At 35.0% G+C, this 27755-nt stretch overlaps 4 protein-coding genes across 6 annotated transcripts; 1 reads left to right on the top strand and 3 right to left on the bottom strand.

Moving 5' to 3' along the window:
* Nucleotides 1-1860: 1860 nt before the first annotated feature.
* Nucleotides 1861-6536, bottom strand: LOC18040207 (amino acid transporter AVT6A). The gene is made up of 5 exons (XM_006433609.2): nucleotides 5324-6536; nucleotides 5083-5235; nucleotides 4113-4316; nucleotides 2793-3258; nucleotides 1861-2436 (listed from the first exon to the last, which is right to left on the bottom strand). Exons 1-5 carry the CDS (start codon nucleotides 5739-5741, stop codon nucleotides 2307-2309), a joined length of 1371 nt encoding a protein of 456 aa, XP_006433672.1. The 5' UTR covers nucleotides 5742-6536; the 3' UTR covers nucleotides 1861-2306.
* A 241-nt stretch (nucleotides 6537-6777) lies between these two features.
* LOC18040995 lies at nucleotides 6778-10596 on the bottom strand. The gene is made up of 3 exons (XM_006433607.2): nucleotides 10061-10596; nucleotides 9886-9972; nucleotides 6778-7487 (listed from the first exon to the last, which is right to left on the bottom strand). Exons 1-3 carry the CDS (start codon nucleotides 10511-10513, stop codon nucleotides 7335-7337), a joined length of 693 nt encoding a protein of 230 aa, XP_006433670.1. The 5' UTR covers nucleotides 10514-10596; the 3' UTR covers nucleotides 6778-7334.
* Nucleotides 10597-12694: 2098 nt separating this feature from the next.
* Nucleotides 12695-17297, top strand: LOC18042055 (squalene epoxidase 1). 2 transcript variants are annotated; one of them, XM_006433606.2, is made up of 8 exons: nucleotides 12695-13085; nucleotides 14428-14539; nucleotides 14693-14867; nucleotides 15340-15508; nucleotides 15652-15870; nucleotides 15967-16242; nucleotides 16470-16748; nucleotides 16843-17297. In XM_006433606.2, the coding sequence occupies exons 1-8, from the start codon at nucleotides 12843-12845 to the stop codon at nucleotides 16948-16950; spliced, it is 1581 nt and encodes a 526-aa protein (XP_006433669.1). In that variant the 5' UTR covers nucleotides 12695-12842; the 3' UTR covers nucleotides 16951-17297. The 2 variants fall into 2 exon arrangements, with proteins under 2 accessions (XP_006433669.1, XP_024039085.1); XM_024183317.1 differs by lacking the exon at nucleotides 16843-17297 and having other exon boundaries at nucleotides 16437-16525.
* Nucleotides 17298-19430: 2133 nt separating this feature from the next.
* On the bottom strand, nucleotides 19431-23503 carry LOC18042054 (transcription factor bHLH74). 2 transcript variants are annotated; one of them, XM_024183318.1, is made up of 9 exons: nucleotides 23137-23503; nucleotides 21615-23035; nucleotides 21273-21503; nucleotides 21131-21196; nucleotides 20973-21041; nucleotides 20405-20476; nucleotides 20149-20292; nucleotides 19984-20065; nucleotides 19431-19894 (listed from the first exon to the last, which is right to left on the bottom strand). In XM_024183318.1, exons 2-9 carry the CDS (start codon nucleotides 22206-22208, stop codon nucleotides 19872-19874), a joined length of 1281 nt encoding a protein of 426 aa, XP_024039086.1. In that variant the 5' UTR covers nucleotides 22209-23035; nucleotides 23137-23503; the 3' UTR covers nucleotides 19431-19871. The 2 variants fall into 2 exon arrangements, with proteins under 2 accessions (XP_024039086.1, XP_024039087.1); XM_024183319.1 differs by lacking the exon at nucleotides 19984-20065 and having other exon boundaries at nucleotides 19869-19894.
* Nucleotides 23504-27755: the final 4252 nt, after the last annotated feature.

Raw genomic sequence — 27755 nt, 5'->3', positions numbered from 1 at the left:
TTATGGTAATTAGTTACCGATAATCAGTGTCCCTAAGTGTATATTTGATGTAAAGATACATATGTAGAAGAAAGGCTACGCAAATAAAGTCCTTTGATTTTTCGTACTTTTAAAGTTCCAAAATTTAAGCATTGTTTGATAAACAAATGATTTTTTTTTCATCAGTAGTTATATCATTCTCGTTTCATGTTCATATCTTATTACTGTGCAACTCGACAAACAATTTTTTTAAAACTTTTTTCACTCTTCAAAGAAAAATAATGGGAATCGGCAAGTTTAAGTATGAAATGTACAAGTCCATTAAAACTCAAAAGTGCTTAAAATTAATTTTAAAAAACACAAACTAGCATCCAAAAGTAACAACGATGGAAGCAGCAACAACGACTACAGAATCAACGGTAGCAGTAGTTGCAGACTCAATGATGGAGGCAGCAATTGCAACAGTAGCTGTAGAATTAATGGCGGTGACGGTAGCTACAGAATTAGCGGCCCCTACAACAACTACAATAGCACGACACGATTGTCGGCAAAGAAGGGAGTTGGATGTTGATTGTTTGGATTAAGAAGGGAGTTGGGCAGCAGGCAAGGTGTGCGACTCACGGTCACGACTGAAGGTAGATGACAGATCAATCTCCTTCAGTTTACTTTAGATGAGAGATCGACTGAAAATGTAGATAGACTTTAGGGCTTACACGTTGCAGCTACACACAAGTTTACACACTTTATGTGTTTTTAGGTCTACATATTTTTTAATTAAAATTTTAAAAAGTATTTGCAAAAAAGTGCAGGTTTGGCGAACAAATATCATATGTAGGTTTTCATTTGTGATATCAAACCCGCCCACAATCCCCGTAAAATTACCTACAACATACGGATTTTGGTAGGTGGATTTGGGTGAATTTGTGGGTTCTATTGTTATTCCTAAATTAGTAAGAAAAAAAAAAAACATTTCGCTCATGAGTTTGAGAAGAAAGAAGAAATATGAATAAATGAGTAAATTGGAATTACATTTAAGATTTAATGGTTAAAAGTAAAAATGTGATTTTTAAAATGCAATGATGGGTTTATTGAAAAATGAGTTCAGAGAGTATTTTTACAGGTTCAAATAACCTCACCTTTCTAAATATTAAAATTTATTAATTTTGTAAGGATTAAAAGGTCACAATTACCCTCAATAATTTGTTCTTTTTTTTTTATTTATTTAATTACAATGGTAGAGCCACAAACTTCTCATAACAGCTAATATGACATCTTAATATTGCTTGGATGAAAGCTCCACATAACTTCATAATTTTTTCATTTTTTTATGTTTTCATCCAACTAAAGCTGTTAACCCTCATTAATTTTTACAGAATAGTTGGTACAAGTAGTTTGCAACTCTAATCTATCATTATTATTCATTCAACACAAGAATAAAATGAGATATTAAAAATATATAAAAGACTCAAGTGGTCAAATTAATTTATAAGAGGGATCAAAATCTCATTTTTTATCTTTTCAAATGATTGCATTCTTTTCCCCCCTGTTGGCTTGAACCGTGAATGATCGTATTAATGTTACTGAAGTAAGCATTTAAAGCAAGTTTATTTTCGCAAAGATCAAACCGGTCAACATCAAATCTAGTGGATACTTGATAATTATTCTAACATTAGGATACAGTAAAAAGATTGATGATGCCTCAGGCTCAGGCTTAGCTACTGGAGAGATCCTTGGAACACTTGGGGAAATCTAGTGGCTATGACTAAAGAGTATATATTCTAGTCTTGGAAAGCAACAGGATAAATGCCTTGCATTGGCCTTTAGAAAAGATGATGTTACGTTCACGGTCAACACGACCAAATATAAATGGTGGTAAGCAGATTGTCAAAATCAGATCCTGACTGTGTGTCTTTAAGTTATCATTAGGCTCTCCAAAATGTTAATATTGTCAAAAATAATAAGTCCGTCCTGTCAGTAAGCTTTCAATCCATATATACAAAAAAATTCAATCATAAACTATCTAAAATCCATCTGTTAGCAGTGATAACCAACTCTTTAACAATGACAAACTAATCAAACTGCCAATCAATTTGTAGATAGCCATAAATAAGCAAATAATCAATGTTCCATAATTGACTTTAAAAATATACGCAACATGAAATATTTAAATGACTGTACCAAAATTGTATGCTGAACTGGAGCTTAGATCTTTCGTTCAGCCGCAGGTGCACAATCCCAGTAGGCTCCAAGTGCATCATATCTGGATGACCGGCAACTGGATTAAAAGAGCAACCAGAGGGTTGCACTCGCACTTTTAACTTTTAAGGTCAGCCTCCAACTCCATTGAAAATGCTGTAAATGTCACTAGAGACTGCCACTGTGCTCGATGAGACGGCCAAAGATATCATCAACCATGATGCTAGTCTGTCGTTCTTCGTTGCAATTCCATGGGTATCCCTGAACACACACGTATAGGAAATACTTACCATTTTAGCGGATAAAGGACAGCTTTCTTCATGTCAAGCAATATATAAACCAATGGAAGTTAAACATGCTCTAAAAAGCTTGTCTTGATGCTTGGTATTAATTTCACCCACTTTGTGATTAAACAATTACCAAAAATTTAGAATGAAATGTTTGTAGGTTCAAAAGGCTGAGTGTTTTCTCAACCTTCAATGTGATCGACTTGATAATGCAATCACAACTATGAGAGTATGTAATCTGACAGGCAACTGAACATTTTGACGGTTCTTAGACCACCACGGCTGAGATTAAAGTCACAAATAATTCTACTTCACATCACCATTACTTACCTAAGGGCGATTGCAGCTGGAAAGATAAACCCAACGGAGACAGCAGCTGTTGCACCAGTAAACTGGAAGGCATCCCAGATACTTGGCACAAAATTGGCTCCAACAAAGATAAATCCCATCAGAGCTGCAGTCACTGCAAAAAATCTCCGGTTGTCAAATGCAATGGGAATGGCATAGGGAAAGAGAAGACCATCTAGGTTGAGCCGAAGGGAGAAAAACACAATTGGGAAAACAAGCATCAAGTGGATTCCATAGCTAACTCTAACCACATCATCAAGCAATGAGCTATATGGAATTCCAAGGTCACCATCAAAATTGGCAAGTACATCATCCAAAGTGCGATCCCCAAAGAGTAAGAGTCCAAAGAAGCTTGTAGTAATGTAGACAGTTGAACACAATGTGATTGATGTCCGAACAATCGACTTAATCTGGGTAGGGTCTTTCAGTTCATTCTCTATAGGGTGAACTGCAATATTGTGTACAAGTAAACAGCAAAATAGTTACAGGCCAAAGAAACCAATTAAAAGTAATTTCAGTGACTATTAGAAAAACATACATATCTATGGTGGTACACATCACATTTTTTATGAATAAGAGAAATCTTTAGATCTTCCAAAATTGTACTACAATAACCATTTAGCACTCTTAAGGTGTAATTAAGCTAGGGATGTAATTCGATGTGTTGATTCATTGTTCTTACTTTCTTCTTGCAGTCAAATAGGAATAACTGAATACTCCAAAAATAAAGTTGGTTTCAACCAATCATCTAAAAGAATAAAAAATACAACTACATTTTATACATTGCTAATAAAACACATTTCACGATAGCATCATCAAATAGCACATTGAAGGTAATAGGGCATCTGGATTTCCATCAAGAGAAATTTCCATTTCGACTGACTTAGAACTAGAACACTTGTCGAATTTAAAAAACATGGAAAACCACTAATTTAAAAAAAATATTGTCCTAATTCAGTTGTGTATTTCTCTATTCACATAAAATATGGTGTTCAAACTGTGACAGTGAAGTAGAATACAGTGATAATGAAGTTTAGCAAAACCTAAGATACTTGAAAACAATTAAAGCACGTTTGGGGCAGCTGCGCTGTGCTCAACCTCCTTTATTTTAGGAGGATTCTTTTACAATGAAGGGGTTAGGAGGATTCTTTTAAAATGAAGGGGTTAGATCAGCTGCACAGTGGCAGCGCAGCTGCCCCAAACAGCCCATCAATACATTAGGCTGAACATAGCCACAAACTAATTCATTCATGTGCTGTGATGAAGTAAATAAGTCAGAATATTGATTTAAAAGGAACGTACTATTGTGGTGGCAGATATAAGCAGTGACTAGAACTGGGAAAGTGGTGAAAAGTTTCCAAAAAGATGCCTGGTTGGAAATTTCAGGCAACAGACGCGGCATGGAAATGCTTCCATCAATTGTTTTCACAACAGCAACTCCCGCTGTTATCACCACGAATACAATGGCCAAACCGACTGACAATGCCGATGTGTACCTCAATGAATCTAGCACAATAAAAGTACAGACATCAATCACTGTTGCTCAACATCACTATACAACCTCGTATAGAAACTAAAATCAGTAAAAAGATGGCTTTACAATCAATCAAAAAACAAAAAATATAGTAGAGCTAAGTCAATAAATTAAGAATATATCTTTTAAAAAAATTAAATTAAGCATATAGAGTTATATTTTTCATTGATAATTATTTAAATATTTAATCTAAAAGACTAACTATTGAATGAAGGGACTTATCTTATTTATAAACCCCAAGCGACTCCTTTTTAATAGCTAAATGTGGAACACAATTCTATCATGTACTCTGTTTTTTTTTTTTAATATATATACACTAATATGTACAATCAAAAATCGCTCAGGACTTTTCTTAATAATCTTATTATGGCATAGTTCGAAGGTTGATCCTCATTTAATATTAGAGGCCTTCACTTTAATATTGAAAGAAAAGTTATTGTACTCCAAATGTGATGAGACCGATAAACCTCTACTTTAGAGAGGAGAATAGCTGGGACTTGATCCCGTGCACTCAAGGTTATTCAAATAGAAAGATGACAATGAAGACCTCCAAAGTTTGCGCCAATGGTCTTCCACAATTGACCACTAGATCTTCACTGTTCCAGAAATGGACATTCAGGGTTGGATATCATTTAAAAAAAAAAAAGGCCCGGGGGGGGGGGGGGCGCGGGATTGAGGGTCTTTTTCAAAATTTAAATTATTCCAGCAAAAATTAGGATAACCAATAGGAGAGTTTACCAACGCGCCTGAATGAAATGAGAGGAAGGAAGACGAAGAGCGTGGTGAGGAGAAGCAATGTAAAGCGCGTGGTCCACCAATGTTGACCAAACCATTCTTCGGTCACACCAGAATGGTGGACCCCGTTCAACCACGCCCCCGATAACACGTCACCTGCCACCGAAGTCCACAAATCACAAATAAAGCTGTGATTTCAATTCGTAGTTCACTAAGTATGCAATAAAAAAAAATGAAATATTACCGATGATAATCATGTAAACGACGAGCATGCCCAAGTTGTTGACAACAATGCAGACCTGCAATAAGGCCCTACCGGCCCCACCAAAAGCGTCGGCGACGACACCGGAGTAAGTGGCCGACTTGGAAGCTCGACTGAATCTCATTATCATGTCTATCGAAGATTCCGTTAGCCAACCAACCAATACGATCATAATTAGACCAGGAATCAATCCCAATTCCATCACCGTCGCCGGTAATGCCATGATTCCGGCTCCAACAATTGTAGTTGATAAATTAAAGACGGCGCCTGAGAACGACGCGCCATCAATGCCAGCCTCGTGAGCCTCCAAATTATCGTGCTTTTGCGATTGTGCTTGCGGGAGGAGAGGGGCTCTAGGACTCTTTCGATACTTCCGCTCCACTGAGGACTGAATCGTCATTTTACAAGAGTTTGACCCTTGAAGTTGAAAGTTGAAACGAAGCCGTGGTCTAAATTCCAAAATTCAGCCTCGATTTGAAAACGCGGATCGGACAAGGGTTTTGTATCTATCAAGAAGTCTTGACGCGGGAAACAACGTGGACGACCAACACTTCAACTGTTATACACCAATAATGTTTTGCCACGTCTGAATTTCTAATAGAGAAGGTTTAGTTGGAGTCCTGTCTCTTTTCGAAGATTGTTGTGTTTTTGGCTTGGTCTCTGACTCTCCAACTTTTGACGACTTCGTTCGCTGGAAAAGGGGTTGAAATGGGAAAAATATTCTCTTCAAGGGACCGCACCGTTACGGAAAGTGCAAAGATAAAATGCCAAAATGGACGAGACGAGACGCCCACAAAGTCACCAACCGGCAACCTGTCCTGGGTGATTTACAGGTGGAACTTGCTGGTTCGTTGTTTTTTAAAGTGCCATCGTGAAGGTGGGCGCCTGCTAGGTTGCCTTCTGAGTCGCAACGGCTATCAGCCGTTACCGTTGCCTTTTGTAAGTAACCATAGCACGGTGCACAACAAAGAAGGTTTCTCCAACCCCGGACTCCACGAAGCTTTACGAAGCTTTAAAATGGAAATCTTTCACTTCACATACGCATGTTTGGAATTCGCTGACACACATTCTTTTTCTTGGGTGTTCACTTCAAAAGTTCTAGTTGAATGTCTGAAAATGCCAAACGACAGACGTGTGGAGCTGGCTACAAAATTAACTCGGCGTCCTCTTTAGTATGGAAGTGTCACCATACTTTAATTTTTAAATTATAGTTACTGTAAACAAAATATATATCTATAAAAATAAAAATAAAAATAAAATTAATATCTTTTAATAAATCTGACTTTTAAATAATAATTTTAAGAGTATTTTATAAATTTTTCATCGTACATTTTTAAAGTGTAAAATTAAATTAATTTAATTTTCAAATCACAATAATAAATATTTATCAAATATTTTAATAATATACCTAATCTTAACACCAACTTGTCCTCGAATGAGTATCTTTCAGATTAATCCGTCAAAGGCTTAAAGCATTTGATTCACAGTTGGGAATTGAATACAACATGCCAAGCGATAATTATTCAAACATCAGGAAAGGTAAGAAATAATTCCCGTTGTACCAATTGGAGATGCATTCAAGCTCCTGCTATCTTATAATTATTTAATTTTACAACTACACTTGGTAATAAACATGGCTTGGCTCCTAAGCAAGTACCCTAGCTAAAACTAAGCTCCTTACATGAATTTACGCGTACCGAAACTTTTTCCAGACACTTTCCCCAGAAGAGTATTCCTGAAACCTTTCGAGAGCAAGGATTTTCAAGTTACCAGGAAGCAAAATTCATCTATTTCAGTTAGCATGACATGTTCTTGGATTAGTCAGCAGATGTTTAAAAACTACTGCATCACAAGGCATTGTTCCCAAGAATAGCAACTACATTTGATGGAGTTTTCCTGTAAGTAGAATGAAGATGACTAGCTGATCAGATAATAATAGTTGACATATGAACAAAGTTACCGCTCAGAAACATGCCAATTGCTCATTATCAAATCAATGCTTTCGCTTTCTTTTCGAGTTTTTTGTTGTCTTAATCTCAGAGTCTTGATTTGATTTTGATGCTTTCAACTTTAACCCTATGGCAGAACTCCACAGTGCCCTTTCCACATCGGATGGTGTGAAGGAATTTTCTTCAGAAACTAGTTCCTGCAGCAGATCACCAGATGAAAAGGAATACAGTATGAAACTTAAAATTTGGACTAATACTTTGCTGGCACCCATTCGAGCAATAAGTGCAAGTATTTGATCACAGACATTTAACACACTCATACTCCAGGCTCGCTAGATTCTAAGCGAAAGCGGCATTGATTGATGTTTAAGTAATACATGATTTCTTGATTATACGTTATTGTTAAATATTTCCAGTCATTAAGTTATCTTGGCCTTCCATTTATGATATGCTCTCACCGCTGAACCTCCTTTAAACATTGAAATACACTAGTCTAGAATTATAGAACCATAATCTCCAAGGGCTACTGTAAATCTCCAAGTTGGGCATTTTAATAATATCCCACAGCATCTCTCCAAGACTAGTCAACATCAGGCATAGCCGGATATACAATATAGAGACTCAACTGGAAGACTTGGCAACCAGAGATTGGGTTGATAAGGAGATTAACAGTAATCCACCACTGGTGAACTGAATTAGAATCAAAGTACCAGCAGAGCAAACTTACCATCATATTTAACACATATTTGTTAGAATAATACTACACTTCCCGAGTAGTATCCCAACTATTTTTTATCCTAAGTGAGGTAACATTCATCAAATGGATGTTGAAATGGAGTGATTAAGTAACTTTGAGGTACAAATTGACCATCTAATGGATGAATGCTACATTACTTCTTGGAATGGAAAAAGAAGGATACTGTCCCGAAAGTATACTTCTAGTCCATTTCTTGATAGGGGGGGGGGGGGATTTTTCTAATTCTGTACTCCAATGTAGGACAGTCCATGTATATCCAACAACAATACCTTCAAAGTGATGCAACATCATCCAATAATTTATTATCATTTTTCTGAGCAGATATACACACACACACACACACACATAATATTACTGAATACCCATATAATGAAAATAAAATAAACTACCAGTACTATGCTCTGTCTGAGCATAAAGATAATTGAGAGAAAATTATGTAAATGAATAATTGAATTGTAGCATTATCATCTGGTCACAATATGCCCCCAGGGGCTCAATTTCAAGAGGCTTTCTTTTAATGATCATCTAAGTATGATCTTGGGGAAGGTAGGGGCTAGAAAATTCATTTGGGCTTTGCCCATCCCGTTGGCCTTTAAAGAGAAATATGCTAAGGGGAAAAAAATTCAGAATATGACGACCAGATACATCAAACTATATTCTCTGCCATTATCCGACAGAAACTTGATATTGAATTAATTTCCACTGTCGTACAGTCTCAATATTTCTTTTTCATGGGTAAGAAATTGACTGAAATATGTCATCTCATACTTAAAATCATCTTCTATTCAACAAAAAGCTCTGACAATTTATGCAGTACGCTTATAAATTACTCAAGACACTAATCAATAACAATGCATAACATAGCTCCAATGACATCAGAGGTTTTGACTTACTAATTAATCCCAACAAACCCTTTACTAATAAAGAAGAGACTGTCCAGCATCCATTATGTTTCAGAAAAGACAAGTCAATAAAAAGTCAAGAAGTTGTCATATGATAAGGCAAAGATGCTTGTTGGGTAGTAAGCATGAAATAATAATTGCAGCATAGAATTGGCACTCTTCTCAAATTGACGAGTATGTGCACTCCCATAGACTTCAAAAAGAGAAAAATAAAATTGCAAGAAAGACTGTTTAGAGTGACACAAACGGCAAAGAGAGGATGTTTCCTACCAACAACATTTAAGCATTTGATAAACAAATGAAAGTTAAAACATGTAAAACAAAAATATGTAAAACACAAAATACTCTTTGAGAAGATGTTCAGGAAAATCACTTTCGGCATCTGGAAATAATATTGAAATCGCTCAGACGTGCCATCAACTTAAAATAAAAATGGTCCCTGGAATTTGTTCCCCCACTAGTGACTGACAGGACGTTAGTTGGACAGCTATGAAAACAGCATTTCCCATGGACCATCTGAATAGGTTCCCATTCTTCAATCAGTGACCTTAAGTATTGTATATTTCACATCAATCAAGGACATGCATTATATTAAACATTACAGCAGCAGTGACAGAAATAATAAAAGAGCTCATATCAATGTCCAACACTTGAAGTGAAGACACAACTCAATGATTCCTAACAATTTTACCCAAAATATTCCATCAATTAGAAGAAAAGTTCCTTCAGGAATGACAATCGCATCGTATAATCTTGATAGCCACAATGTAAATAGTTTAACTTAGAATAAGACATATAACACAATCAGCGAACATTTATACAGAAACGAAGTCATTTGATATCCAAATCAAGTTGCAAAAGCAAGTGATGCAATACAATTAAACATACTACAAACTGAAATGTACACAAACATTTAAAAAAAAAAATGTCACTGACCTTAGCTTTGGCCTGTAGTTTATCAGCAAACAACAAGTACTGCCTCAATGAATAGTCTTTAGAGTGACCAAGTGCTGCCCCCATAGCCTTCCATTCCATTAACAAAGGTTAAATAAAAATAAATAAATAAACTGCATAACAGAGTAAATTTAAAAGAAAACGAACAAAAACACACCTCATCAGACATGAACGGCGCCACACCAGGGGCATAAGCAGCCAGAACGGCAGACGCGGTGGCGGGACCCACGCCTTTCAAAACGGTGAGCTCGGACACAGCTTTGGTTAAATCGGGAAGCGACTTAAAAGCCTTTTCGGAAGCCGATTTCACCGAAGAATCATCCAACGACGAAACGAAGTCCAACAAACGCGGCCTCCATTTGCCACGAGTGAGTTTCCACCGCACGAGCTTAGAGAGCTCTGTGGTGTTGATGTGAGGGTTAGGGTTACGTTGGTGAATTAGAGAGGGAAGTTCTTTACGGTAATAATCGTCAAGTGAAATAAGGTTCGGTTTGTTGAGTGATTCGACACGGGCTTCGTAAGACGCGAGCGCCTCTTTCCACTTGTTCACATTTGAACACTCGAATTCCAACTCCATAGTCGCCGTTTTCCTCCCGCCTGCCTGAATCATCGGTTTCCTCCTGCTGTTATATGGACCATTGGGCCGTTCGCTTCAAGCTTGGGCTGGACTTTTCATGGCCCTTTTGGCTCTTACAGAGAATTAACCCTCGTTACTACTAAACAAAAGTGCCAACCATTGAAAATTAAATAGTAATAATAAGACATAAATAGTGTTTTAAATTTTTTTTATATATATATGAAAATGTAGATTAAATCGTGCTCTACTTGGGGGAATAAGATTTTAGTTTGACGTATGAATAATATAAGAAATACAGACTGAGAATGGACATAATAATAACGTGTAAATATAAAAATCAATACAAAACGACGTTGTTTTGAGCTCTTTTTTTTTTTAATTTTCGCATGATATTGTGATTTTGTGAACCAGTACAAACATCTGATCCCACATATGATCAATTATCTTTTTGGAAGTCTCAGCAAAGGTTGCAGGTGTGTGTGTGTTGATCATAATAAACGTTTCCTTTTCCTTTTTTTTTTTCTTTTTCTTTTAATTAACTCGTGAGTTGATAAAGTTTGTTATACACATTATTGGCGTAGAAAATATATAAAATCGCCAGCCAACAATGACTTTTAAAAAGAGAAAAAATATTTCAATTGAGTTGTATCATTTTCACCCCCAGCTCTTATCCGGTTTGTTTTGCCATGAACACAATGAAAGTATGTAACGGTATCTGTTATTTCGTTAACCGTGCATAATCCATAATCTCCAACCACTGATAACGTTCAGTTTTGTAATACTAAAAGCATTTACGAGCGAGATTGATCTGTTAGCACAATAATAAATTACTGTAGGTATTGATCAATGTGAACCCAAAAACATTGTGGACTGTCTTTCATCATTCGTTTGAAATTAATAATTGTGGACTCTGCGCGAAGAAAAATGTGGAGCACGCCCGCACGAGAAGGCGAAGGTTGGTCGACTGCCACTTCCTCGTCCATTCAAACTTCATGGAGACATGGAACCCTCTTTTCCTTCTTTTTCATTTTTTTTCCCCCTTTCTTGTATTTTTAAATGTAATTTCATTGAGAAATTCTTTTACTATATAACAGACGATGCTATTTTTTTTTTTTAAATAATAATAATGTAGTACGTGCTTGACTAAAAGGGTAAAGTGCACGGTGGCCAACTAAAGTTATGACGTTTTTGTCTTCGGCGTCCGTTTAATACTTGCATATCACGCTATTCGTAACATACTTACAAGTCTCTTCACCATCGTTACTCATTCTTGAAGTTTGGTAATTGAATAATTACAAGTGTAGTTTTGTGCCTCTGGGTACGGATTTGAGCCTCATTGTGATACGTTGGAGAGTAAATAACAAATGTAAAAAATTGTGTTATAAATTGGTCTATGCAGAAGAACCGTCATGGCATCAATTGGTGGAGGCTACCATGACGATGAAGATTAAGTTATAAAAACAACTCGAATTTAAAAAAAAAAGCCATACATTATATAAAAATATCTTTCTACATAATATAGGGATATCTTCTTTGGTTGTCAACAAGATTGCCATTGCTTATTATTCAATTGTAATATATTAAATGTATAACAATCTTGACTATTTTTGTATTGTCGATCTACTAAATATGTGATGAAATGAAATGTATATCTATTTTTCTTTTTTTAAAAAAGATCTTCTAAAGATAAAATAATCGATGAATTTTGTAAAATATAAAGTAAAATGATGTTAAAAAGATATGAAAAGACAATAATATGATGTTTACAAAATTTGTGTTCCAATTAGTATCATATTAATATATAGAACTTTACATGAATATGAATGTCGCATTAGGTTGTTTACAAAATTTATATTTTAACTTTATAAATATAATGATGCTTCAAAATAATGATATAAATAAGATAAAATTTAGATTCTTAAAATATGGCGTTTACCAAAACCATCAAATAGCCGGTGGAAATAAACCAGAAAGAAAAGAACGGGGAAAAAAAAAAAGGAATAATAAAAGCAGAGACAGTCCAAGGAGGCGTAGCTTAAGGTGAATAAAAAATGTTAAAAATATATGTACAAGTTAGCATTAAAAGTAAAACTAACGGTAACGGTGGTGTGTACTGTGTGACTTGTATCTTGTAATTTGCTTTTTTTGCGGACGCGCCAAACATCTATAAAGGTTAAAGACGCTTTTGCCAAACTCCACACTTCTCGTGTCGTGTATAATCAGTAATCACGGCTTAGCCAGCGAGGCAACAGAAACGGAAGAAAAAAACTAAAACAAAAGAGAGAGAGAGAGAGAGAGAGAGAGAGAGACGTCGTCTGGTTTCGGTTTCGGTTTCTGTCCGGACCGGTGGAAAAGAAAAGAAATGGCGGATCAGTACACGTGGGGATTGATCTTGGGCGCTGTATTGGGGCTGGTGGCCGTTTATAACCTGGGCCTTCTTGCTTTGTATAATCTTGTCATGAGGAGCAAGAGCGAGGACAACGGTGCAGATTCCTTACGCAAGACTCCAACTACGGCTCTAAATGGCGAATGCCCCTTCGATGCTGACGTCATCGTCGTCGGCGCCGGCGTCGCTGGCGCTGCTCTCGCTAACACTCTTGCCAAGGTCATTTTTCTTTTTCTCTTTTTTCAAATTTTGAGGCTTAAACCGAATCTTATTGTCGGGAACTGCACGAGTATTTTTGTTTTTCGATTAATTTATTAGAAATTTTGAATCCAACTGAAAAATGGTCAACCTGGATGACAACACTCTCACATTTTTATTCATTTACACGTTTTTTTTTCCCTTGTCGAAAAGCGAAAAGCGAAAAGCTTGCCTTTGAGGTTCTTGGTCTTTGTGCTGGAAACTATTGTATTTGTAACTCTCACGCTCTTCCTTTTCTTCAAATTTTAGTTTTTTTTTTTTTTGTTCCGGCGTGCTTTAGCTGATTTCTAAATTCTGATTTCAATTTTTGAAGCTTAGACGATCAAAGTATAATTGCTAGGGAATATCCTAAATAGATAGGCCCTATGATCGTTTATTTAATACCTATCCATCCACGAATTTCATTTTGATGTGATATTTCAGTCACTTGATACAATTTATCTCACAGTTTGTTTGTTTTTTTATTATCCTTTTGCTTTTTGCATGTGTGACTGGGTTGTCACATTCGAACTCTAGTCCTGTTCCCAAGTAGCTGACTAAAATAGTATAGGTTGAACTCGAATGGATGTAAGCCTAATAGTCTATGGTAATTCTACCTTTTGAATTTTGATTAGTATCCCTTTTAATAAATTTATTAAGATCTTACAGAGGACTAGAGATTGTGACGTTTGCTTGATTGGGAAAATATGTCCTTATCACTAAACTAAAAGAAATCTGTTTGCTATTGCTAATAACCAACCACATATATATTCTTTATGGATAAAATTTTGTGGAAATGAAGCTATTATTTTACTGTTGTTGTCCTTTTCTTTTACGTGTTTATTTCTAGGAGCAAAGAATAATTCTTGGCCAAGACAAGGTGTTTTGGAAATTTTATTGTCTGCTTTTGGATGAAATTTTGTTTCAACAACCAGATATTTCCTCACCACCGTTATGTTGGGTTGTAACAAAATTAACATCCGGTTAATTTCTCTAGTGACTTCTTCTATGATGCAAACTTTTTATATTGGACATCTAATACCCATTTAATTAGGGATTGAACTTGATTTTATGATTTTTGATGGATACTAACACTTAATATTTTCCAATTTAGCATCCATGGATTTTGAATATTTATTGGAATTTTTTTTTCTACTATATCTGTATTTAACTTCATGCTCATATCTTAAACAATTCTAAAATGAGTGTCAACTGTTTTTTGCATCAATTAACGTAATGTCTGGTTTAGTTACTTCATCTGCATAGAATGTTTTTAAGTGTGTGTTAATTTCATAGATAATTGATTATGCAACTCCAAGTGCAGGATGGTCGTCGAGTGCATGTGATTGAAAGGGATTTGTCGGAGCCTGACCGAATTGTTGGTGAATTGCTGCAACCCGGGGGCTACCTCAAATTAATTGAGTTAGGACTTGAAGGTGGGTGAAATTTAAACTTTAATTATATAGAAAAGTCTTTAATCTTACTATTTGTATTTGATGATAGTTATTGGCATTAAGCAATTTATATCTTTCAGCATTTTGCTTAACAATTTTTTCTTTTTTTCTTTTTTTAAATTTTTGTAACTGCAGATTGTGTGGAGCAAATTGATGCTCAGCGCGTTTTTGGTTATGCCCTTTTCAAGGATGGAAATAGGACCCAAATATCTTATCCCTTGGAAAAGTTTCACTCAGATGTTGCAGGTAGAGGATTTCACAATGGACGTTTCGTACAGAGGCTGCGGGAGAAAGCTGCTTCCCTTCCAAAGTACATATAGTCTCCAAAATTTTAGATGTTTATCAATTGTTTGGTTCATCATGCTACTTATATTTAATTATTGCATTTTCCATTTTGAACAATGACACACTCGCAAAAGTTTGAGTAGTTCAAAATGATTTACATGCTTATCAGATAATTTATATTTGAAACATGACACAGGCACAATTGGATGGCTTGATTTAGTGCTGCATTGGACATAAGTAAGAAGCGATTGTGAAATATAACCAAAACGCTGCATGTCATAGTTGGAACAGCAGATCTTGTCAGATATGCTCTTATGGTGCTTTTATATTATGATTTGGTTGAAAGTCTTTTAGCAATACAGACAGTGTCCAGGAATTATCTGAATTTTTTTTTGTGGGATGGATATAGAATATTGATTAGTTTCTGATGTATTTTCTAAGGGTGATTCACATCAAAACTGTTCATTGATAGTTATGCCTTCTTTAATTGGTGCTAGTGTACGATTGGAGCAAGGAACAGTCACTTCCCTGCTAGAAGAAAAAGGGACAATTAAAGGCGTGCAATACAAGACTAAGGCTGGTGAAGAACTGACAGCGTATGCTCCTTTGACAATTGTATGTGATGGCTGTTTTTCGAATTTGCGTCGCTCACTTTGCAATCCTAAGGTGAGAGAGTATTTGTATCAAAATTTCACTGCCGTTAACGATTCAGCTTGTCTATAGGTTTTACCTTGTCAATATTGGCATAAACTTTCACAAAGACCTGATAATTCCAAAAAATTAAATCATGTCTTTATATTCTTCTGCAGGTAGATGTTCCTTCCTGTTTTGTTGGCTTGGTCCTTGAGAACTGTAATCTTCCATTTGAAAATCATGGGCATGTTGTACTAGCAGACCCTTCCCCAATTTTGTTTTATCCAATTAGTAGCAACGAAGTTCGATGTCTGGTTGATATACCTGGTCAGAAGGTCCCTTCCATTTCAAATGGTGAAATGGCAAACTATTTGAAGACAGTAGTTGCGCCTCAGGTATATGATTTTGGTTGAGTTTTCTTTCTTGTGCTGGTAAGTTTTCTCTTTAGTTTCTAAGTATCCTTATGCAGTCATTTTTTATGTATGATGCAGATTCCACGTGAAATCTTTCATTCCTTTGTTGCTGCCGTTGACGGAGGAAATATTAAAACAATGCCAAATAGAAGCATGCCAGCTGCTCCCTATCCCACTCCTGGAGCTCTTTTGATGGGGGATGCATTCAACATGCGCCATCCCTTGACTGGGGGAGGAATGACTGTGGCACTGTCTGATATTGTTATATTACGTAACCTTCTCAGGCATTTAAGCAACCTTAATGATGCACCAGCTCTCTGCAATTACCTTGAATCCTTTTACACCTTGCGTAAGGTAACTTGTAAAATTAGCTGTAAAAGTACTGTTTCATCTGTCTTTTTGGCATCTTCTTTTCCATGATTATGCTGCTTGCACATGGAAAGTTATTCACCTACCAACCTCATGGGTTCTTTAGATTTTATTAAAATATATTCAAATAACATTCTTCAATTTCCCTTCACTAATGATAGAAGTCTATATAACTTTAGTAAACTCGGTTCCTCTGATGTTCGGGATTGCAGCCAGTGGCATCCACCATCAATACCTTGGCCGGTGCCTTGTACCAGGTATTTTCTGCATCTCCTGATGAAGCAAGGAAGGAAATGCGCCAGGCTTGCTTTGATTATCTAAGTCTTGGAGGTATCTTCTCGTCAGGACCAGTCTCTCTGCTCTCAGGCTTAAATCCCCGTCCATTAATCTTGGTTTTCCATTTCTTTGCCGTTGCAATATATGGTGTTGGTCGAATTTTACTGCCATTTCCTTCACCTTATCGCTTCTGGATTGGAGCTAGAATAATTACGGTGTGTATCCTACCTGCTATGCTTGACAATCAGATTTTCTTATTATGATTATGCTGTTTCTAATTACTTCAAATGTTAATTGACTCTGTTGCAGAGTGCATCGGGAATCATCTTCCCTATTATGAAGGCAGAAGGGTTGCGACAAATGTTCTTCCCTGCAACTGTTCCTGCATATTATTACCAAGCTCCACCTAGTAACTGAAATCTGAGTTTGCAGAAAATTGAAGTAGTACGAATTAACATCCGTCGAGACAAGCTAGGCTGCACTGGTATCTGCCTCCCTTTGTTCAATTCTTGAGGGAGGCCAATGCCTAGAAGAATTGATGTGCGGTACTACATTTTTTTTGTTGTTTTGTTTTGTATTTATGGATTTTTGTTTCTTTAGGATGTTAATAAACAGTAGCCTGAAATTATGGTATATAATTTTTTTTTCTCTGAAACATTATTCTTAGGCTATTGTAATCAAGAAAAGGCTTACAAATGTTTTGATTTATGTGAAAAGAAAGCTCAATATCTCGCGTCATGTAAGACCGCGGGACCCTTTGTTAATTGTTTTGTATGTACATAAGCCTCAAAAGGATCCATTATGGCGTGACTGTGAATCCAATTGTTCACTTGCAAATCATTCTTGGGATTTAGTGCCTCCTCCTAATCCAACGAAGAACTTAATTGATAATAATAAGTGAATATTTTGAATCAATATTTTAAATTTATAAAATTTAATTTAAAACTTATAAATTAATATTAGTAAAATAAAATATAAATTTTGAAAATAAAACATAAGACTTAAAAAATGAAAGGTAAAGTAAATAAATTAATAAAAAAAAGTAAATTGATATTACTAGTAAACAAAATAAAAAATTACAAATATAATATAGAATTAGCAAATAAACATTAAGTACAAAATAAAATATAAATTTTAAAAATATAATATAAAACTTGTAAATGGAAGGTAAAACAATTAAATTAATATAAAAATTATTAAATTGATGTATTACTAATAAACAAAATAAAAATTTATAAATATAATATAAAACTAGTAAATCAACATTAATTGCAATATATAACATAAAGTTTGGGTATGGAACATAGGATTAGGACTTGTAAATATATGGTAAATTAAGTAAATTAATATAAAACTAGTAGACAAAATAAAAACTTGTAAACATAACATAAAATTAGTAGATTAAAATTAAGTGCAAAATAAAACATAAATTTTAGAAAATGGAATATAAAACTTATAAATGGAAGGTAAAATAAGTAAATTAATATAAAACTATTAAATTAATGTATTGTTAGTAAATAAAGCAAAAACTTAAAAGTATAATATAAAACTAGTAAATCAACATTAAGTGTAAAATAAAATATAAATTTTAAAAATGGAACATAAGACTTGTAAATAGAAAGTAAAATAAGTAAACTACATAAAATTGGTAAATTGATGTATTCCTAGTAAACAAAACAAAAACTTATAAATATAATATAAACTAATAAATCAACAATAACTATAAAATAAAACATGAATTTTAGAAATAAAACATAACACGTGTAAATGAAAAATAAAACAAGTAAACTAATATGAAATTAGTAAATTGATATATTACTAGTAAACAAAACAAAAACTTATAAATATAGCACAAAACTTATCCACTTATATTATTACTAGTTAACTTCTTTTAATACAAGATGTTCGTGTATTATTTTTAAATAGTATATTATTATTATTATTGCTTTTTTTAATTAAAAGAAATGTGTAGCAATCCAATAATAATAATTTAGTCAACTTGGTTAGGGTCAATTTGGTAATATTGTATCTTTAAATTGTTATAGTTGTGTAGTAAAAATAATTAGTTGTGAAAAAAATTAGTTAAATATTTAGTAAAATTTATTTTTAAAATTTTTATGAATGTTAAATGCAGTCATATCTATATATAGAACAATAGATATACACATTTATAAACATGTTTATAAAATATATTTTATTGTATAAATATAATAATTGATAACTAAAATAAATATTTTTATAATATTAATTTTATTTTTTATCTCAATATAATTAGTAAAATAATAATGACCTATTTTATTTCTTAATTGATAATGATAATTCTGGATTCTTATAATATGTATGAATATATATATATATAAGTATAAAATTAATTCTCTAAACTAGATTTATAAATTTACTTCTTTTAAAAATATACTGTAGGATGGAATGATTTTGCCAAAAATAATTTAAAATTTTTTTCTAAACACCAAAATTTAGTATTTAACTTTTCAAAACCATTTTTGAACCTTCAAAAAACAATTCAAACGAATCATTAGTCACCTGAGAAGAAAAGGAATTTAATTACCAGTTGTTAGCAATACTAATAATTTACTCAACTTGCTTAGGTGACATAAGTAGGGAAGGAATTTATTTAACATTTGTGCTATATTTTAAATATAATAATACCATTTAATTACCAGTTGTGCTAAATTTTAGAAATAAGAATACTACTCAATCTTCGAGGAGGAGGGGGGGGGGGGGGGGGTGAAGACATTATAATATCAGCCCCTTATTGCCAATTTACAAGAAGGAAGATCTGTCTGCTTTCTCGCGTAAAATGGTTAAACAACCATCTACACTCTTAGCACTTATAAAACGTGAAACCTCCTCCTGGAGAAACACAAAAAAAAACTTCATTGCATGAAAATAGTGCCCAAGATGGAATGGCTTCATGAAATTAAAACTTTAGCTCACCAATAAAGTGTCTCAACTCAATCTACAAGAAATTTTCTTTAAGAATTGTTTCTTGAAAACATTGATGAGTTTCACACATACTTCCTCTAATCTACAATACCAATCGAAAACAATCATGAATAATCAAATTCCCATTTTGCTGTCTGAATATACATGGATTGTGATTCTACCAAGTTGTCTTCTTCTGCTAAAAGTTCGAAGAACAAACAGTTAGGAGCTCAGAACCTATACAACTGATTTTTTATTTCATTTCTCTCTACTTCTTTCCTTTGCTTTCTTTTCTAAATGAGTTACTTTCGGCTTTGGAACTTCCAGATTCTCTGTTAGCAGGACCTGAAACATCTTGATCTTTCCAACTTGAAACGTTCTGATCTTTCCAAATTTTAAAGCTCCGACTTCAAGCGCCCTGCTCAAATCAATTGAACTTCAAAGTTAGAATAGGTTGAGAGAAAAGCTTACACATTGAACACTAGGTAGTAGTTACTTGCCACTTACCATTTGGTCCCAAACTGTCAACAGCTGAAGTGGAATCATATCCCATTTGAAAAAGACTTTGAAACTCATGGTCTAAGACAGACTGTGTGTGGAAGAAATGTCTTGTATAAGTACTCTTAATGAGCAAAGTGTGAGAGAAGTATGATATGAAGATCTTCATAATACCTGGGGCAAGGGAGGAAACTGTGGATTAGCACCAGGGATACTTGGCATGGTTCCTTGAAAAATTCCAGGTGGGTAAGGTCGAGAGGAATTCATTCCAGAACTAAATCCGATAGTAGCTGCACTACCACTGCGTGCATGGAGAATCTACATAGAAAATAACTAATAATTCATATTGAACCCTAAAAATTTAAAAGAGTTAGATGAAAAAGCAGATGAATCCCTCAAAATATGAGCACTATCTGCACTACTAACTTACATCTTTTGATAGAATCCTTTCTATATCAAGGTTCAGTTCTGGGTTGACTGTGGCAAGTTTCATTGACAAAAACTGGAACAGCAAAACAAGTACAAACTTGGTCAAAATATGTAAAACATGCAAAACCAAGCAACAGAACGTCACTAGTAATACAGACTAACTATGAACTAAAAGATTGTTCTTTTAATTTAGAACCATTGGAAGATATCAAAAAGAACCATTTGTCTGGACAAGATCTCCTACTAATTCTGTCCATTGGACCAGGGAAAACTTCTGTTAACATGTTATGGTCCATTTAAGAATCTGACAGTGAAGATACACATCAAAAAGATGATTAGCAATGTTCCAGAAACAGTCAGAAGGCTGATGACATGGCCATTAAATTTTGTTTTCAATAAATTCCTTATCTTCTGCAACGTGAGATAGCAAATGTTAAAATTGGCTCCTCAAAAGTGCCAGATGATATATTTTTCAAGCAAAAGTAATTCCTTGACAATTTTTAATAGAGAACTAAACAAGTAAACTGAAGATTAAAATGCCTCCATTTTACAGCCATAAAATAGCATACCTCGACCTGCTGTTGCAGTGATTGCACATAGTTGATAATTTCATCAAGCATTACTGCCTTACCAGTGATCTAAAACAAAGTATAATACCACAAATGAGTATTGGTCTTCATAGATTAGAAACAGGGCTTAATCGATGAGCTAGGCCTCCTCCAATTACCTTATTGCACCCAGGAACAAGTTCTTGAAGCAATCTCATCCGCTCACTAATCTTTTCCCTTCTCACCTGAAAGCAAGCCACTAAGTTTAACAGAAAGAAATCTCCAACATTTTATATTTTACTATTTAATCAAAGGATGTACCCTTTCTGCAAGGCTGTGACTATTAGTAGCTTGACCCCTTTTGGCTCTCATATGAATATACTCTTTAGGAGCCTCTCCACTTAGAGAACTGTCTTTGGTTGGCTTGGCAGCTTGTTTACCACGCATATTTGCACCAGTGTTCTGCTCAATTTTTTGTTTCTTCTCATCTTGTTCTTTCAAAATGCCAGAGCTGTCTCCAGAAGGATCCTTTTGAAGCTCCACTTCAACATTCTACAAAGTATACAAAAGCAATACACTCAAGTGGGTTACTAGATACCTTAAAGTGGAAGACGAATCCTTAAATTTCTTAATGGTATGAAGATGATATGCTAGTCAATTTACCTTATCTGTATTGAGGAGAGAATTAGACTCAGGTGCTCGTTTTCTGGTCTTCCCATTGGTTGCAACTCCTATAGCTGCTTCTTCACAGATTTGATGGTCTTCATAAGATTGTGAAACATTCCTTGAATTCCTTTCATAGCATCCCTCCTTATGAGGAACATAATTTGGAGGACACCCACTACTAGCAATCTGAGCATTTTCAGGTAGGCCGAAAGAACTAACCATTTCTGAGAAATTCCCACTTCCGAAGCCTGGAATCTTTGGCACCAGCTCAACAAAACTTGGATCAGATGAATATTGATCTAAGTTGGACGTGCTACTCATTCCCTGGTTTTCCAGTGCAACAGGGTAAGAAGGGGCAAATTCATTGTGAGAAACCATTGAAGAGACTCCAAAACTTTCACCCTGATTCAATGAAACAATTGGTTCCCACCCAGAACCATAGAAATGGTCTGGCCCACTCACAGACTTGTACATTGGCACCGAGTTCATTTGCATCCCTGGAAGTTTTTGAGGTATCATCCCTGAAGAACAATTCATAGCACTCTCATTTCTAGGCTGAAACCCCATATCATCATTGTCACCAGCACCCATATTTTTGTCTCAAATGCTAAAACTCCAAGGAAGTCACGTAGCTATGAGTGAAATGAAACCCCTAGTGAACAGTTGGCCCAGACCAGGACTAAAAATAGGTATTAAACTGAAGGAACCACTATAAATTTAAAGGCAAAGTGGAGTTTGACCAAAATCAGCTGGTGATATCTTGCAGGACTCAACAAGGAACAAGAATCCTCGGCAGCTTTATAGAACTGATAGGATGTTAAAGTAAAAGAAAACCCTCATTGCAGCATCCTGTAGACTTTCAAAAGTAAAAGTGGAAATCCAATCTATCAGGCATAATATCTAAGAATCACCAGCTACTTACCTCATCCCTCGAAAACCCTAGGATCAGGTCTAGTCTATCATGCAAGTTAAAAGAGGAAAATGCTTCACACAGACAAGAAAAGTGAACCTTTCAGGGCATAAAGTAGACATATACAAGCGAAGCATTAGCCAAGTAACAGCTCACAACACTTGACAAAAAAGAAAGCAGATTCCCTTTTTCTCTTTTGCTTAACAAGAACTAATTTTTCACATTCTCCCACACAATGATATCGCCAATGTGATTGATTGGTGTTAGCAGGCTTGAATCTTTTCAACTTGAGAACCCAATTGAGATGGATCAACTCAAGCTTCAAAAGATGGATATCAAATTGAAAGCAGTGTTTCGAGAAGCACAAGTGAGTGGAAAAAGAACACACACACAGAAGAAAAAAAAACAAAAACTAGTTCTCAAGTTTTGAATCAAAATCCAGCAACCCCAAGAACCAATAAAAGGGGAAACTGCAGTAACCCCTTTAGAGATATTCTGAGATAAGTACCTAAAAAGGCCAAAAAGAATCAAATTCTACTTGAATTATGCAAAAACTGAAATGGACAGAGTTTCATTTCACAGTCCCCTAAAGTGGGTGTATGATAGTACCTCAAAGAGCATCAAATGCTTGCATAAATTTGACAAGAAGACCCAAATTCACTAATTGGTAACTTGCACAAACAACAAAGAAGGCATCAAATTCCAACTTTTATTGATCACATGGAAGTATAAAGAGCTATAAGGCCACAAAGACAGAGCACTCTATTACATAGAGGGTTAAGAAGAGTGTGAGTGAGAGTGAGTGAGTGAGTGAGTGAGAGAGAGAGAAAGAGAGAGAGAATGCCTTTGCTTACCTGCCCAAGCTAACAGGTGACATGTGTGATTTTAAAAGACAAACTAACCACTCTGCCAACTGCCCTTGTTTGCTAAATTATTACAGAACCTAATGTCTTTTCCAGTTTTCCTACTTCTTAGCTCTTTACCCTTTGTAATTTTTTAATTATTATTAAATATATATATATATATAAAAGACATATTTCTCTCTTTTTTCCTTGAATTTTTTTAATCTTTTTATCTTACAAGAGATTGGAGAGGTTCTCTTCTTGAAACCCAAGCTTGCTTGCTTCCTTCTTTAACATACTTTGTCATTATTATTATTTAAAAAAAAAAAAAAAAACTGACACATATTGCCAACCATTCTAACAGACCTCTCTTTGCTGTTACACACTCATTTTTGCTGAGCTGTCAACTAACCCTCCCTCTTCATTTCTTTTCTTTTGAGAGAATCATACTCATTATGCTGTACCTAAGCTCCATCACTCGCCATGAACGCTCACCACTCGTCAAGATCAAGGTTTACCCGCACGGGGACCCCACCAAATCTCCCTTCTTTACACTCGACTCTTCTCTTGTTTATTTCCGGTAATAATTTTTGTAAGTTCTACTTTTGTGTGTTGTCAGTAACAATTGTGGGATTGACGTATGACCCACAAGCAGAGAGATGCCACTTCTATGACAAGTGTAACTCCCTGATTGGACAACTCAGAAAAGATACTGTACTGTGAAGCACAGTGCAGGCTATCATTTGTTTAACGATGGGGTTAGTATTTATTTAGTTTAATAAACCTGCTGCAGCAATCCTTTTTCTCCTTTTACTTTGCTTTGGGGCTTATGAGGAGAAGGGACACAAGGAATAATGGAATCTAATCATCAATTTTACCTTCTTGTCCTGGTACGATTTCCAGCTGTAGCCCTATAGACACCAGACAGTAGACAGAGCCATAGCCTGGTCAAACCAAATATAATCTGGTCAACAAAATGTCTGGTTGTTGTGGTCTTGCTGGCGGAATAATGAAATGCAATTACTGCGGAATTAACGCCTAATTGGCACCCCCTAAATTCATGATGAAGTGGTGTAGGGCAGGCACCTCACGCTACTGTGAGGGCGCGTGTGAGACGCAGGCTGATGTGATTTGGATTTGGTTTTGGCGTCCTGTAATGGGAATATGGGACCCGCTGGCCGGACTCATAGTAGTAAAAAGAAAATAGCGTTGTTGATTTGATGATTGAGATGGTACACCAAACTTATTATCAATGCGGGTACTCACCGAAATCATTTTTATGGGAAGAAGAGGGCCGATGGGGGAAGAGGCGTGGGGCCGTCAGTGAAAGTCTCCCGCAATTTTGAGTATCTTCTTCTCCGGATGTGAATTGTTGTTTGCTTTGCTTGTTGAAATTTGAAGCCAACTCCCAGTATGACAGCTCACGCTGAGTTGACCCTTGTGCTTTTAACATGAGACCAGTTGCGGACCCATCGGGTCTAACATTTGGTACATTGCGGAGGCCTTCTAAGCAACCTGGGACTAGACTGGTACGCATATAATGAGAAGTTTTAAGGGCTACTACTTATTTCACCTTTCACCTTTAGATTCAGTGATTCACATTGGAAATTTACCCATTTGATTCACACCCATTACGTTAAGTGTAATTTAGACATTTTTCATTCATTTAATAAATTCATAACGTCAAGGAAAAAGGGTATTTTTTTTTAGGTTTAATCAAATTTGGAGTTTTTTTTCATTAAAAAAATCTATATTATATAAACTAACATCACACAAAGTCATGCAAGCGACATTGCAATTTTATATTATTTTATAATTTTGTTAATGAACTATAAATTTTATACAAACTGAAGCGACATAATAAAATTGTTGAAGTTATCCATTAATGCTAACATAATATGTCGGGAGGGTAAGAAACTAATATTATCAGTATGACATAACATGTGTTAAAAAAACGATGATAACATTGCATCAATGTTATGGCACCAGCCCATCAAATTTAACCATCTTAGTTTCTTAACTTCCCCAATTAATTAATCACCATTTAATTATGATTCAATCAATAATTGAAGTAGTACACATGATATAATCAAGCAGCAAAACTTGAATAATTGGCCCCCCAAATCTCAAATATTGGCGGACAGGTAAGATCCTAGGTAATATGGTTGCATGTGTTATAAATCCTCGATGTATATCAACAATTTTTTGTTTTTTTTTTAATTTATCTATGAAAACTTTAATACAATTTAATTTAATAAATGAGATCTCAAGGAAAACAAAATGGATCCACCTATCACGCGTGAGGCATGCTTGGAACTTGACTAAAGATATATGTGGTCCTGCCTCATTAGCAATGATGAGGATGATACCTATGAGAAGAAGAATCTCTTGAGATTTTGTCACTCCAAATTTTCTCAGCACAAACAGTTTTCTCTCTGCATATAAAATGCTTGCTGCTGCCTCTCTTATGCTTTTAAAGGAGCTTTTGCTTCTCTGCTTTACATAAAGTTACCACAATCAATCGCTTTTTACACAAAATTATACAAAGCTTTACTTGCAAGTTGATGAAAACTCAATAATCAATCACTTGATGTAAAAAATTGATGGGCGGTTGACGATGAAATTAATTAAAACATGTGTAGTACAGCTCAAGTATATAAGATTTAAATTTACTAATAAAGTGCATGATTAGTACAAAATTTTGTCCACGATGGATGTTACACAAATTAAATCACATGCAAAGAATCTTAAAGCCCCATATTCGTCCAATGAGACTGATGGAATGGAAGCATGCGCAGAAGAGAAGTAATCATCGATCATCATGTATGTTCCATTTAAATTTTTAGCAGAAAGGTTGCTGTTTAGGAAAGCTCAAAACAATGATGCTTACTTATCGAAATTCCGTGACGGCTCGGTCTGATAAGATCATACAATCATTCTGAGTCTTTGATGTTCCCACTTCTTTGCAAACAAGTTTCGGGCAGCATTGCTTAGGCTCCGATCTTGGTATAGTTGTGTAGCATGTGTGCTTTTAAAGCAAAGCTGCTAAAGTGTTCGATAAGAATTGGAGTCATCTCCCCTAATGATCTGCTCTCTTCAGCTTTTAATAATATGGTGTTATAGATGTTTGTGGCTGATAGTACATAGTTGAGATTTAACAATTATTTACACTTTTACTTATTAACCACCAATTACCCACGTGAATTACTCTTACACTTTCATCTATTAACCATCAATTACCCACATGAATTTTTCTCATAAAAAGTTCTACCCTACTTCAAAACATAAGTAATTACTAAGCATGTTTAATTTGTATATAATAAGTTTTTCCTGTTTACTAGGTATGTATGAAACAATCTAGGCCCAACAATCAAGGGGTACAAGGTTCATCAACGGTTTTGTTATTGAGCTTTGCAATTTAAAATGTGTTAACTTAAGTTATGAGAGTTTATAACTTATAAATCAGTTCAAGAACTCACTTGTCAGTGATACAAGATATTACGTGTAACTTATGATCTATTATAATAATGTGCCGCGCAAATGCACAGTAAAACTCATAAGAGCAAAATCAGAATATGTGTATTCGGCATAATGATGAGCAATGGCTCAAAACAGAAAAGATAAAAGAATATGATGATTTGATGAGTTTGGAAGCCGAACAATTCAGGTACGTTATCTTGGGAAGCTTGTATAAAATATAGACCAACAATAAACATAGAAGATCTTTTGCTGCCAACCACTCCAGGGAAAGGCATTATTCACATCATTCATGGGAATCGAATCTTGCAGTACAGGTCTGGCTACGTTTCCATTATTGTGACTGCAACCCCAACTTTATCTAAAACATTTTGGCCTCAAAATCAAGATTCTGATCATTGCCTGTACGCGCATTTGCAAGTGTTCAAGAGGAAATAAAAGTCACACCAAGACAGTATCCCATTAGCTGCCTTCTTTTCTGACAATTTGTTTCGCAATTTGATATAACACAATAGAATTTTTCTTTTGCCCTGAAATATATTTGCTTCATTCTGCATAAAAAGGTCGGTTCAAAGGTCTGCCCACAAACATATGAACCTTTGTTGATGGGCTGCTACTAATTACTGCCTGCATTCGGTGATGTAATTACATGCCTGGCACTCCACTGAGTGATACTTCACTACCAAGAATCACGTGAAGGGATTGAAAATTTTTTATTGAATGACGGAGGTTTTGTTCAACATTGAGATCTTGTGGCTTAAAAATCATAACTGTTTAGATAAAAATTGTAATTATAAAATAAAAATTGATATTGTGTGATATATATGAAGTTTTAATAATAATTTTAATAAAAATAATAAATATATTATACAATTTTTATTATGAATAAAATTAATTTAACTTTTAAAC

The sequence above is a fragment of the Citrus clementina genome, unplaced genomic scaffold (assembly GCF_000493195.1).
Source record: "Citrus clementina cultivar Clemenules unplaced genomic scaffold, Citrus_clementina_v1.0 scaffold_5, whole genome shotgun sequence".
Taxonomy (NCBI): Eukaryota; Viridiplantae; Streptophyta; class Magnoliopsida; order Sapindales; family Rutaceae; genus Citrus; species Citrus x clementina.
Note: the sequence above shows the minus strand (reverse complement) of the source record. Positions and strands in the feature narration are given on the sequence as shown.